This window comes from Rhipicephalus microplus, chromosome 3, assembly GCF_043290135.1.
Source record: "Rhipicephalus microplus isolate Deutch F79 chromosome 3, USDA_Rmic, whole genome shotgun sequence".
NCBI classification, from domain to species: Eukaryota; Metazoa; Arthropoda; class Arachnida; order Ixodida; family Ixodidae; genus Rhipicephalus; species Rhipicephalus microplus.
Genome location: NC_134702.1, coordinates 77,235,687 through 77,249,097, shown reverse-complemented (window position 1 = coordinate 77,249,097; position 13,411 = coordinate 77,235,687). Strand labels below are relative to the sequence as shown.

General features: G+C 47.0%; 1 protein-coding gene across 1 annotated transcript; it reads left to right on the top strand.

Annotated features, from left to right (window-relative positions):
* The first annotated feature begins 6,503 nt into the window (after positions 1-6,503).
* Positions 6,504-7,344, top strand: LOC119181540 (uncharacterized). The gene is made up of 3 exons (XM_075887894.1): positions 6,504-6,681; positions 6,840-6,914; positions 6,965-7,344. The coding sequence occupies exons 1-3, from the start codon at positions 6,507-6,509 to the stop codon at positions 7,342-7,344; spliced, it is 630 nt and encodes a 209-aa protein (XP_075744009.1). The 5' UTR covers positions 6,504-6,506.
* The last annotated feature ends 6,067 nt before the right edge of the window (positions 7,345-13,411 follow it).

Genomic DNA, 13,411 nt, shown 5'->3' with positions numbered 1-13,411 from the left:
AGTGTGGCATGCAGTCATGTTATTACATCACACGCATGTTATGATTATCATGTTGTACGTGTCAGTTACGTACGTCGTCCGTTTGCGTGACGTAATACCGAATTTGGTACATGTGAAGCTAGCGAAACGGCTACGAGCGCATCATGAGTGTAACATGTAGTTATGCTGTTACATTATACGCATCTCATGATTATAGTCATATACCTTTGTCATGCATTCACGTCCTGCAATACCGAATTTGGTCTATGGGAAGCTAGCGAAACGACCACGAGTGCATCATCAGCGTGGCGTGTAGTAATGAATCATGACATGCATTCTACGTTAGGGTCTGTCACTTGTGTTTGCCATGCAGTCATGTCATACCGTACCAGTCTTTCAACATGCCATGTGAACGAAACCACCGGAAGAGTAGCAAGACCGCAAAATGTAAATCATGACATTCATGACATACATGTCACAATAGTCATGTTATGACTAGTCAGTTATGCTCGTCATACAGTCATGTTATGCCATACCAAATTGGGTATCGATACCATTAACGAAACGACCAGGAGAGCTAAAAGTAGATAGATAGATAGATAGATAGATAGATAGATAGATAGATAGATAGATAGATAGATAGATAGATAGATAGATAGATAGATAGATAGATAGATAGATAGATAGATAGATAGATAGATACGCTCAATGTCACCGAAATTTGATGATAAATACTTCGCATTTAAAAACCTGATTGTTAGTACAAACAGCAAGTGCATGAAAGAACAGCAATTAAGTATGAATGTGAGTTCACTGAAATAGTTTCACTAAAGCCGGTGTATTAAAAAATAGGACTACGCTCGAAGAGCGTGGCTTGCCTCTCTATGATTTGAGACTTCCGCGAGGGTTCAGAAAGTACTACATCAGTTGTGTTCATCCATCCATGTGTCGAGGACTCCTTGTAAGCTCTTTCAATTTATGGCGCACTCCTTGGCATGATAAACCGAGAAGAGAGAAAAAGATGGAAAAAAGAGAGAGAGAGAGAGAGAGAGAGAGAGAGAGAGAGAGAGAGAGAGAGAGAGAGAGAGAGAGAGAGAGAGAGAGAGAGAGAGAGAGAGAGAGAGAGAGAGCAGACCAGGAAATTGGTTGTGGAAAACCGGAGATGCAGCTAGCCTGGCTCCCTCGACATTGACACACGACACTCACATTCGCAAGGTAGAAAAGTGAAGTCTTCCTCTCGTTAACCTTCCTGTTTTTCGTTTATCATTCCCTCTTCTTGGGAAACCAGAAGTGCACGCCAACGAGACAAACATGTGCTCGAAAGGAGGAGATAAGTTATCCAATTTCCGTGGCCTTTCTACAGTCTACGAATCTTTAGGTCCTGTGAAGTGGTGAGGAGAGGGTGAAATAAGGGAAGCAAAACATTATTCGGTCTTTGTTTACTTAAGCTAACGGAAATGCAGTGTGTGTGTGTAGAGGGGGAGGGGGGTTGATATTTTGATACGGACTCATGTGGAAGCATTTGTGTACATTATGTTGAGAGGAGAAGTTGACACTACTTACATTAATTTATGTACAAAAAATGAGAAAATACATAGACGACTGTGCCGATTCGTCTTAGAGGATTTAATGTCTTTATGGTTCGCAAAAAAAATGCGTTAAGACACATACACATGCCTGAACATAAATAAAAGATGATCGTCTCCACCTGTTACAAGTACTAAAAAATTACGGACTGCCATTTGTGTAACACGTCATACTCATTATGCACAGGGTTCTATGACATTTATCATATGTGTGTGTTGAAGTGAATGACGTGTCGACTGTTGTGTACACATGAGCGAATGCGTCTCCATCAGGGCCATACGCGTGCTCTGCTATTTCGTGCTGGTTGGATCAAATGTTAACGAGGGACAACTTCAGAGACTATATTCGTTGACTTTCGAACATTTCGTCATCGTTGTGTTGGTGTTTTTTTTATATGTACATATCAGTGTGTTTTTGCTTATGCGTGCTCGAGTGTTCTATTTCCCATGCACTGCTCTTTATGATTTCCTCTAAGATCAACTTTCACTCGAGGGCTAAGGAGTAGCCGGCGCCATACTTGTGCGCTAAGATCTTACTTATTATATCAATAAAAATAAATAAAAACGTCATCGGAGCTATGGAACTGCTCAAGTTATATTGTCCAGCGTAGCGCACCTATGAACGATACCGGGAACAACCCCGACCGGAGGAAAGGCGTTCCAGATCATAATGCTTGGAATTACCATGTACTAAACTCACTACCATTGGCATCGATGGTGAACGCTGGTTTAAGACAACGACTGTTCTGTGTGATATTTGCCACCAGTGGTACCCGCATTTCCACCTCTGATTAGCAGCTACTCCTCGATGGGTGTAAATCAGATTGTGTTAAGAAGGAAATGCAACGATTCGGAGTACCATAAGCGCTATACTGACGTGTGTAGCAAAGTGTTTTAACTATTTAGATCACTTGATACTTCACTATGGGAGAGCAGAAAGCCGTCCTAACAGTAGCACTCACCATCGCAGTTGAGCTTCTATAGAGCCAAACATAGAATATTACGCCTAATTCAAGTCATTGTGAAAAGCCTAGGTGTTTGATATAGTTATTTTACAGAGTACTGATGTCTATTCCCATAGTTTTTGCACAACCTATAGAATTAAACGTGTGGCAATAATTAAAATTAGGGTTAATTTATGTTTTAACCAATACTTTACAAGCTATAAAAAATTGACGTGTTCTCATCACGATGTCGTCGCTTGGTGTTTCAACGGCGATAATATGAGTGACGCCTTGCACTTCTTCTGGCGTTCCGGTGCGAGCGCGTTTGGAGAGAGTGAACGGGCAGGCTGGCAAGTGAAAAATTCACAGCGTATCCACGGAATGGATGATGATGAGTGGGGCGAATCGTTCGTCAATGCGTCCGCGCTTCCGTCCATGCGTCCATCCGTCCGTCCGTAGAAAGGCGGACGCATGGACGGATAGGCAGACAAGCAGATGGACAGACAGATAGACACACGGATGGACGAATGGACGCACGCCAGACGGACGTGCGGACGGAGGTATGAACAGGCGCACGTATGCAGATGGACTGATGCATGGATGGATGCACGAACGCGCCCATGTACGGGCGAACGGATGCACGGACGGAAGCATGGACGCATTGACGAACGTTTTGCGCCACTCATCTTCATTCATGCCACCGGTGGTTACAAACGGGTATGTGTCACCGGTGGTTACAAACAATAACAGGGACGAACGGGTGACGCCTTAAAGGGGCCATGCGACACTGTTTGAGCCATAGAGTCTCGCAAAATTAACTAGAGGGCACCCTGGTGCTGCGATCGTTCAGCGACCATGGGGATGATGGGTAGTACACATATTTGTTTAGTCTTCGTACTTGCGGGCGGCGAAGCGTACTTGCGGCTTCGTTTATTGCTGTGTTTCAGTTTTGTTTTGAAAGAAAAAACGAACCCTTTTGAACTTAGGGACTTGATTCGAAATAGTAAGCTTAAAAGAATAAGGTTGTGAAACACAAATGGTGAACATTTGCTAATTTATGTTTTCGTGAAAAAAACAGCTCCAAGCTACACGAACACACACGGAGCCAGAAGCAGGCCAGAAGTACGAAAATTATACAAATGTGTGTACTACCCATCATTCCCATGCTCGTTGAAGTGCCGTGCGTTGCAGCTCCCTTAGACACTAGCACCAGAGTTCCCTCTAGTTAGTATTGTGGGAAACTCTATGATTTGAGCATTTTGGGGGTGCTGACATTCTTTGTAGAGTTGTTTGCGCCGCTTGATATACGTGTCTTGCGCAGAAGCCGTATTTGGGGTCACAACTCTTGAGTGGTTGGTGGCGTTGTGTTCGCGAGCTTAGATCATCGCTATCATCATCATGCTTGTTAGAGTGGTCGCGCCGGTGGTGACCCCTGGCGGCAGGCAAGCCTTGCTGGCAGAAGAGAGAGTTGAGCGAGTCTCTTTTTAGCGTGGGGCGGTAGCGGACGGTTCCCTCCAGCGTTGGGTCTGCCGTGGACGGCACCGTAGGCCGTCTGCGGTGGACCCACATGGTGAGTCAGTTGTGAGCGACACCGCCTTGTTTGTCATGTTGTAGAGTGTTGGTTAAAATCGTGTTGGGTTTTCTTAGCGTGTCGATCATGATTGATGTAATAATAGGGGATTTTAGCTTGTACGTATACTTCTTTACGTTCCCGTGTTACCGGATAGAATCTCCACATGCGCGGGTCTTTACGGAGCGTAACCCCCGAATGCAGAGATGTTACTTGGCCGCGTCTTCGACTTGACTTGAGCAAGTCGGCGCGAAGCAAGCAGCGGACTTGAAAACGCTCAAGTCGGCCTTCGCGTTTCATAGATGCTCAGGCTGTCTTGCTTGGTCAAGTCAAGAACGTGCTTCAATACACAAACACGTTGCTCGCCTGGTAACAAGGCTATTAATGAAGTTGTTCGCGTAATGCACGTGTCAAATAAAAAAAAGTTCGTATATTTCGAAATACATATCTGTTTAAAGTGCTAAAAGCATATTTTTCTTGTTTTACTGCTACCGAACGCCTACGTGATGCCCGCCGCGCCGCGACGCGCAGTGTTGTTTGTGGAAAGCGTCCTTTTTCAGCCGGTTTCAGTGGTATCCCAAAAGAGGCGCGTTTCTCCAGGTGTTCATTCATCGTATTTTGCTATCGAATGCAGCGGCACTTCTCTGGGTCGCAAGTGTTAAGAAAGCATAGCGATTTCTCGTCGTACTCGCCTTTCTATTCGCCAATGGACATGCCTGTAGCGGGCTACGTTGTATTTATACTGTATTTGTATATCTTGTATTTACACATATATTTATACAAAAAAGCAACGCAGTGTAAAAAAAAGCAATGTACAAAACCCCTGTGAGTGTGCTGACCCGAAAAAAAAAGCTAAATAAAATCGGAGATTAAAAGTTAAACTACATTGATTAAGAAGATAAAAAGTGCGGATGAGGATCGCGGTTTTCTACGGTCCTTTGTTTCTAGGGGGAAGCGTCAGAATAGTAATATTTAAGTACTTTTCATTTGGTATGTGCATTGTCATTAGAAGGCGTTACAGCAGAGATCATATGCGTTATGAATCGAGGGTTTTACGTCCCAAAGCCATGATGTTACTATGAGGAACGCCGTATGAGAAAGTCCCAGAAATTTCGACCACCTGGTGTTATTTATCGTGCACAGATATGGGCCAGTATACGGCCATGATATTTCGCCTCCACCAAAATGAGACCAAATTTGTTTTCCATGTTAGTGAGGTGCAGGGGGGGGGGGGGGGGGGGGCAAGATCGCGGTCAGCCTTTAGATGCCTGCTGGAAGCTTTGTCAAGAACAATGAAAAGGGCACAGGCCTGCGAGGTGAACGAAGGGTTCAGTTGCCCTTTTGCAATGCATAGCTACGAGGAAATCCGGAGAAAACCTTCGTGTTTCTACCCAAAAACTCGTTCTAGTCAGGGGAGAAACCACGAGGAAGAGCAGCTTTTTTTGTGAAGTTTTTGTAGCTTTGTGCTGCAGGTGGATGTCTGGCGTTTTTTGCAACCCCACACGGCTGCCCGAAACGATAAAAAAAAAATTTCTGGAATGTCTGCTAGGAAATGACTTTTGGGGAAAGCAAGGCCCACCGCGTCACTTTTCTGAGGGACATCGTCGAGTCAAGGAGGAAAAACTACTCACTCCGAGATATCGCAGCAAAGTATACTATCGTCCCAAAAGACACCTACACGCAAGGCGGCACCGCGCTTCACCGAAGACGAGAAGACTGTGCTTATCGCTCTCGTGGGAGAGTTCAAGCACATCATCGAGTGCAAGAAGACTGATGTTGCGTCGATAGCAAAAAAAAAAAATAAAACATGGAAAGAGATTGCCAAGCGCTTCAATTCCAACCATGGAATCACCCGGCGTGACCACGTGCAGCTCAAGAAATGCTGGAATAACCTGAAACAAAAATGGAAAGAGGACGCTGCAAGAGAGAAGCGAGAGCGCCACAAAACTGGTAAGCGAAACATAATATGCACGGCTGGATCACTTTTGATCTTCAACATGTTTTGTATTCGGCAGAAACGTAAGCACTGAGTGCAAATAGTCATGACCATTACATTTTGCAGGGCATGGCGAAAAAAAGAAATACTCAAAATCACATTTTCCTCGAAGAAGTGCCTTGAAGTTGGCATATAACATGCATATTCAGTGCAAACACTTTTCGAGAACTTTATTAGGATGAATTTGTGGACAACTGACGCATTTCGTTTTTTTAGGGAAAATGCGTATAGCGTGCTCATGTTTGTTCTTCGCAATGTTTTGCTATTTTTTTTCTTTGAGTTGAACCAGGTAAACTACATTACACTCAACTCAGGGGAGAGGAACATTGGAACCGCAGTTTTTTTTTTTTGTACAAGCTGTTTATGAAAACTTGCTTCATTCTGCGATGAAACTTTATTTCTGATTAGGAGGGGGATCTGCACCTTCGGCCATGGCTCCTGTCTACGAATTGGTTGGATCCATAGCTTCCCACATGGCGACAAGGGTGGAAAACGCCTTTGATTCAGATGCCACAGGGTACCAGCCCCCCGTCGCAAGTCTGCCTGTGGTGAGGCTGCTGCAGACTATGACTGATAGTCAAAATGAAGCGGACTTCGATTGCCAAGGTATGGTGTGTTGCATTTTAAAGCGTAATGATGGTCTCAAAAATTTAACGATTTGTATTTCCCAAAAATGCCTCTTCTTTACATGTTGTGGTGTACAGGTGTTTGCGTTATAGACAATGCTCCACTAGTACCATTATGCCATCTTTTCTTTATTGCAGACGATCTGTGGCAAGGTGCCAACCCTGTAGAGCCGTCACAGCTGCACAAGGCACAGATGCCGACGAGGACAGCAAGTGCACTTCTATAGCACAACCTGATGCAGAAGCAAACATTTCTGTGGAAGGTTGTGCAAACAGCCACCCAGCCACCGGAGCTGCTGGAAACAGCACTCCTGCAGCAACTGTTGCTGCTGAAACATGCAGGACACCCAGGGGCCGGATGGCTGTATTGGAAAAAACACTGGCCGCAGAAAATGCGATTCGTGCAGAACTCCAGAAAGAAGAGCACGCAATGCGTATCCAGCTTATGCAAGAGGACCACGATTACAAGATGCGGGAACGGGAAGACAGAAGAAAGTTCGAAAATCAAGTGCGAGATCTTGAGCTTTCAAAGCTCAAAAATGAGCTTGAAAAGCAAAAACTTGAAATCGACATACTGGAGATAGAAAAAGAATTAAAGAAAGAACAGCTCCGCAGGCTGCAATGCAACATGCCTCATTTATAAATAAATGATGGGATATCTCATAAAATGATGAAAGCATGTCAGTGTATATTTATTTTCATGCATGGTTGATAAACATATTAGCGTGCACAGCAGCCATAAAGAGTTTGTATGGCCGAGTGTCGAAATTTATGCAGTTTTTGACTATGTGAAGCTCTTGCGTATGAGCAGGTCCCGTGCTTGATTTCCTGAATGGCTGTCGGTGAGGCGATCAACAGGTGGCAGGTGCACTGTTCTGGTTGCCACTGTACTGATAGGGGAAGGCTGCGGAACCCTTTGAGCGGGTGGCTCTGGTTCCCTTAATAAGCAGGCCAAGTTGTCGAGTGCAGCACAAGCTGTGATTATGTGCACGATGTTTTTGGCCTTGTGCTGCATTCCCATGTCCAGGCAAGGGAAACGCCTCTTCCACACGCCGAACGCCCTCTCAACGACGTTCGGAGTCTTTATTTGGGCTTTTTGGTACCTGGGCGAATGAAGGAATATTGTGCATCACTCCACAAGCGACTGGATTCAATGTCACACCACAAAAACGTGCTCCGACTTTTTGTCAGCATGCACTGACACGTGAACTAACCTTCCCTTGGGTGTGTCCGTGGGGCCTGGTTCTGAAAACGGTGTAAATAAATATGGCTGGCATGCGTATCCAGCGTCGCCCAACAGCACTCCGGGCACCCGGTTTTCTTCGTACAGCACCTGCAAGCGGGAGTTGTCAAAAATGCTGCTGTCATTAACAGAGCCGGGCCAGCCGGCAACAATGTCGAAAAACTGGAGTCCTGGTCCAGCCACAGCCTGCAGCAGCATACAAATAATCATAAACAGGACATTGTACAGCGCCTTTCACTTTGTGGGTTCGGTATAAAGTACATTTACAGCAGAAAGGAATGTTGTTGCACAGAGTCATGGTCGGTCAGAGTGTATTTTGATGACAAGATACAAACAGTACTGTTCCTTCGAAAATATTCACGAAACCTGCCTTCCGGAGCAAAAACTCGAGTTCAGCAAAACACAGCACGAAGGCGCGAATGCCGGGCCCCTCGAATAACTGCTGCATTATTTTTTCGCTTTACTTATTTCGCTAATGCATGGAAACAATTGCTAAACACAAGAACGTTGTTTACTGTATGGAAAAAAAAGTTTACGACCCGAGTAGTAATTAAAAAAAACGAACGAACTAAACTGTTCAGAGACTTTAAAATTCCATTGCTTACCTGCACATTGAAGGAGAAATAGCCTTTGCGGTTGCGAAACACTTCGGCATTTTCACCGCCGCGGCTTTTAATCCGCACGTGCGTGCAGTCTATGCATGCCGTCACTCCAGGGAATCCGGCCACTTCATAGAAGTCCCGCATAACTTGTTGAAATTCCGCCGGCTGCGGAAAGCGCACCAGTATGGAATACAAGTGCTTTGCTATCAGCATGGTCACTTTTCCGGCTGCGCGGCACACTGTAGACTGCGGAATGCGGACGAGGTCCCCGGTCACTGTTTGAAACGTCCCAGCGCCGTAAAATCTCAGCGCCTTCAACAGCTGCAGCATAGGTGGCACAGGCTGACCTCGATTGTCCCCGCTTTCTTGGAGCGGCAGCATAGATAGCAGCTGCCGCACGGCGTGCTTCGTGAACCGGTAGCGAGCGTGGAGATGTTCCTCGTCATAGAGCTCCATAGGATTTCCTCGGTCACGAAGGGCGGGCCGTGGAATCTTCGGCAGGTAATGGGTCTCCGAAAACACAACATCCATGGCGTGGCACGTGAACTCAAAAGCGGCCACCCTCTGCGCGACGTCCATTCGAGAGGCGGCCATGTTGGAATGACGCATGAAGTCGCTTTCAAGCTAGCCCCGCAGCTGACTTGAAACTTGTCCTGACTTCGACCGAGCCAAGTCGCCTTCAAGTCGTCCGCAAGTTCGAGAACGATTTATGGTGACCAGCAAGACTGTCTTGAGTCAAGAACGAGTCAAGTACGAGTCAAGTAACGTGCTTCTTCCATTTCCAAGTCGGACGATGATGAAGGGCACTCGGAGAGGTGTTTTACCCCCGAATGCAGAGATGTTACTTGGCTCGCGACTTCAACTTAACTTGAGCAAGTCGGCGCGAAGCAAGCAGCGGACTTCAAAACGCCCAAGTCAGCCTTCGCGTTTCATAGATGCTCACCCCCGAATGCAGAGATGTTACTTGACTCGTACTTGACTCGTTCTTGACTCAAGACCGTCTTGCCGGTCGCCATAAATCGTTCTCGAACTTGCGGATGACTTGAAGGCGACTTGGCTCGGTCGAAGTCAGGACAAGTTTCAAGTCAGCTGCGGGGCTTGCTTGAAAGCGACTTGACGCGTTATTCCAACATGGCCACCTCTCGAATGGACGTCGCGTGAAAGGTGGCCGCTTTTGAGTTTGCTTGCCTCGCCATAAGCGAAGCATTTTTTGAGGCGCACTGCCTGCCGAAGATTCTTGGAACCGCTTTACGTGACCAAGGAAACCCGATGGAGTTGTACGGCGAGCAACAATTCCACGATAGGTACAGATTCATGAAGAACGCCGTGGGGCAGCTGCTCGTTATGTTGCCGCTCCGTGAAAGTGGGGACAACCGAAGACAGCCCGTGCGTCCAGTGTTACAGCTACTGATGACTCTCAGGTTTTACAGCGCTGGCACATTCCAACCAGTCACCGGAAATTTCGTCCGCATTCCGTAGTCGACAGTGTGCCGTGCAGTCGGAAAAGTTACGCTACTCATCGCAAAGCACCTGTACGCGATGCTGGTGCGCTTTCCGCAGCCGGCGGACTGTTATGAAGTGGCTGAGTTCCCTTGCGTGACAGGTTGTGTCGACTACACACACGTGCGTATTAATAGCCCCGGTGTCGACAACGCCGAAGTGTTCCGTAACCGCAAAGGCTATTTCTGTTTTTCTATAACACGACGACACTTTCCGTCTCTTTCGGTAAAAAAAAAAAATTGACTCGGTGCTGTGTCCGTGTGCCTCGTCTATCCTTTCGTCCCGTCTAGGGCGCTGTTTCTCGCTCAGAAAGGCATCGCTTGTAGCACAACACTACGTAAAATTACACACACACACACAAAATAGGTGCCCCTATCACGGGGTTTTTAATCCGCGTCACCATCATGCAGCGATACATTGCTGCACCCCGCGAGACAGAATTCTGCTGAGGGCAATGTCCTGACCCCCGCTTTTTCTCTTGTTTACCAAGCTCAACAAAAGGATATGAATCACATTTGTTCCCAGAACTTGTTTTTTTTTTCATAACTGCGACCTAGCCTATTACAGGCATGCACACAGGCGAACAGAAAGGCAAATACCGTGAAAATCGCGTCACCTCGTAAGCCAGGTCAGCACAAATACATGCCATGGCGTTCAATTGAGGAAAAAAAAAAAAAAGACGAAAGAACCCAACGCGATGCTTGTTTCGCCTCCAAACAAGCAACCATGGAAAAACGCACCGCATTTGGGTGGCCACTAAAACCAGCGGATAACGAACGCTTTACAGAAGCAACACTGCGCATCGCTGTGGTGGCAGGCACCACGTGCCGCTCGTTAGCCGTAAAATGGCAAGAATATGCTTGTGGCCCTTCGTTTTTATAGTTATTTTAAAACGTATGGTCTTTTTTTGGTGTAATGCATGCCTTACGCGAACAACTTCATTAATACCCTCGTTAGCAGGCAAGCAGCGTGTTTTCTGCTTTCAAGCTCGTTCTTGACTTGACCAAGCAAGACAGCCTGAGCATCTATGAAACGCGAAGGCTGACTTGGGCGTTTTGAAGTCCGCATCTTGCTTCGCGCCGACTTGCTCAAGTTAAGTTGAAGTCGCGAGCCAAGTAACATCTCTGCATTCGGGGGTCAGGCTGTCTTGCTTGGTCAAGTCAAGAACGAGCATGAAAGCAGAAAACACGCTGCTTGCCTGCTAACGAGGGTATTAATGAAGTTGTTCGCGTAAGGCATGCATTACACCAAAAAAAAAGACCGTACTTTTTAAAATAACTATAAAAACGAAAGGCCACAAGCATATTCTTGCCATTTTACGGCTAACGAGTGGCACGTGGTGCCTGCCACCACAGCGATGCGCAGTGTTGCTTCTGTAAGGCGTTCGTTGTCCGCTGGTTTTAGTGGCCACCCAAATGCGGTGCGTTTTTCCATGGTTGCTTGTTTGGAGGCGAAACAAGCATCGCGTTGGGTTCTTCCGTCGTTTTTTTTTTCCTCAATCGAACGCCATGGCATGTATTTGTGCTGACCTGGCTTACGAGGTGACGCGATTTTCACGGTATTTGCCTTTCTGTTCGCCTGTGTGCATGCCTGTAATAGGCTAGGTCGCAGTTATGAAAAAAAAAACAAGTTCTGGGAACAAATGCGATTCGTATCTTTTTGTTGAGCTTGGTAAACAAGAGTAAAAGCGGGGGTCAGGACATTGCCCTCAGCAGAATTCTGTCTGGCGGGGTGTAGCAGTGTATCGCTGCATGATGGTGATGCGGATAAAAAAAACCGTGATAGGAGCACCACTTTTTTATGTATGTGTAATTTTACGTAGCGTTGTGCTACAAGCGATGCCTTTCTGAGCGAGAAACAGCACCCTAGACGGGACGAAAGGATAGACGATGCACACAGACACAGCACCGAGTCAATTTTTTTTTTTTACCGAAAGAGACGGAAAATGTCGTCGTGTTATAGAAAAACAGAAATAGCCTTTGCGGTTACAGAACACTTCGGCGTTGTCGACACCGGGGCTATTAATACGCACGTGTGGGTTGTCGACACAACCTGTAACGCAAGGGAACTCAGCCACTTCATAAACAGTCCGCCGGCTGCGGAAAGCGCACCAGCATCGCGTACAGGTGCTTTGCGATGAGTAGCGTAACTTTTCCGACTGCACGGCACACTGTCGACTACGGAATGCGGACGAAATTTCCGGTGACTGGTTGGTATGTGCCAGCGCTGTAAATCCTGAGAGCCATCAGTAGCTGTAACACTGGATGCACGGGCTGTCTTCGGTTGTCCCCACTTTCACGGAGCGGCAACATAACGAGCAGCTGCCCCACGGCGTTCTTCGTGAATCTGTACCTAGCGTGGAATTGTTGCTCGTCGTACAACTCCATCGGATTTCCTTGGTCACGTAAAGCGGTTCCAAGAATCTTCGGCAGGCATTGCGCCTCAAAAAATGCTACGCTTATGGCGAGGTAAGCAAACTCAAAAGCGGCCACCTTTCACGCGACGTCCATTCGAGAGGTGGCCATGTTGGAATAACGCGTGAAGTCGCTTTCAAGCTAGCCCCGGAGCTGACTTGAAACTTGTCCTGACTTCGACCGAGCCAAGTCGCCTTCAAGTCATCCGCAAGTTCGAGAACGATTTATGGCGAGCGACAAGACTGTCTTGAGTCAAGAACGAGTCAAGTAACATCTCTGCATTCGGCGGTTACTCCCGAATGCAGAGATGTTACTTGACTCGTTCTTGACTCAAGACAGTCTTGTCGCTCGCCATAAATCGTTCTCGAACTCGCGGACGACTTGAAGACGACTTGGCTCAGTCGAAGTCAGGAAAAGTTTCAAGTCAGCTGCGGGGCTAGCTTGAAAGCGACTTCATGCGTTATTCCAACATGGCCCCCTCTCGAATGGACGTCGCGCGGAGGGTGGCAGCTTTTGAGTTTGCTTGCTTCGCCATAAGCGTAGCATTTTTTGAGGCGCAATGCCTGCCGAAGATTCTTGGAACCGCTTTACGTGATCGAGGAAATCCGATGGAGTTTTACGACGAGGAATAATTTCACGCTCGATACAGATTCACGAAGAACGCCATGCGGCAGCTGCTGGGTATGTTGCCGCTCCGATAAAGTGGGGACAACCGAAGACAGCCCGTGCATCCAGTGTTACTGCTACGGATGGATCTCGGGTTTTACGGCGCTGGCACATTCCAAAAAGTCACCGGGAATCTCGTGCGCATTCCGTAGTCGACAGTTTGCCGTGCAGTAGGAAAAGTTACGCTACTTATCGCAAAGCACCTGAGCGCAATGCTGGTGCGCTTTCCGCAGCCGGCAGGACTGCGGGACTTTTATGAAGTGGCTGAGTTCTCTGGTGGTCTTA

Excerpts from the sequence above, each read along its gene's own strand:
- LOC119181540 (XM_075887894.1), top strand. The coding sequence starts at position 6,507 with ATGGCTCCTGTCTACGAATTGGTTGGATCCATAGCTTCCCACATGGCG. Across the intron at positions 6,682-6,839 it reads AGCGGACTTCGATTGCCAAG|ACGATCTGTGGCAAGGTGCC; the intron begins GTATGGTGTGTT and ends TCTTTATTGCAG. Across the intron at positions 6,915-6,964 it reads GATGCCGACGAGGACAGCAA|GTTGTGCAAACAGCCACCCA; the intron begins GTGCACTTCTAT and ends TTTCTGTGGAAG.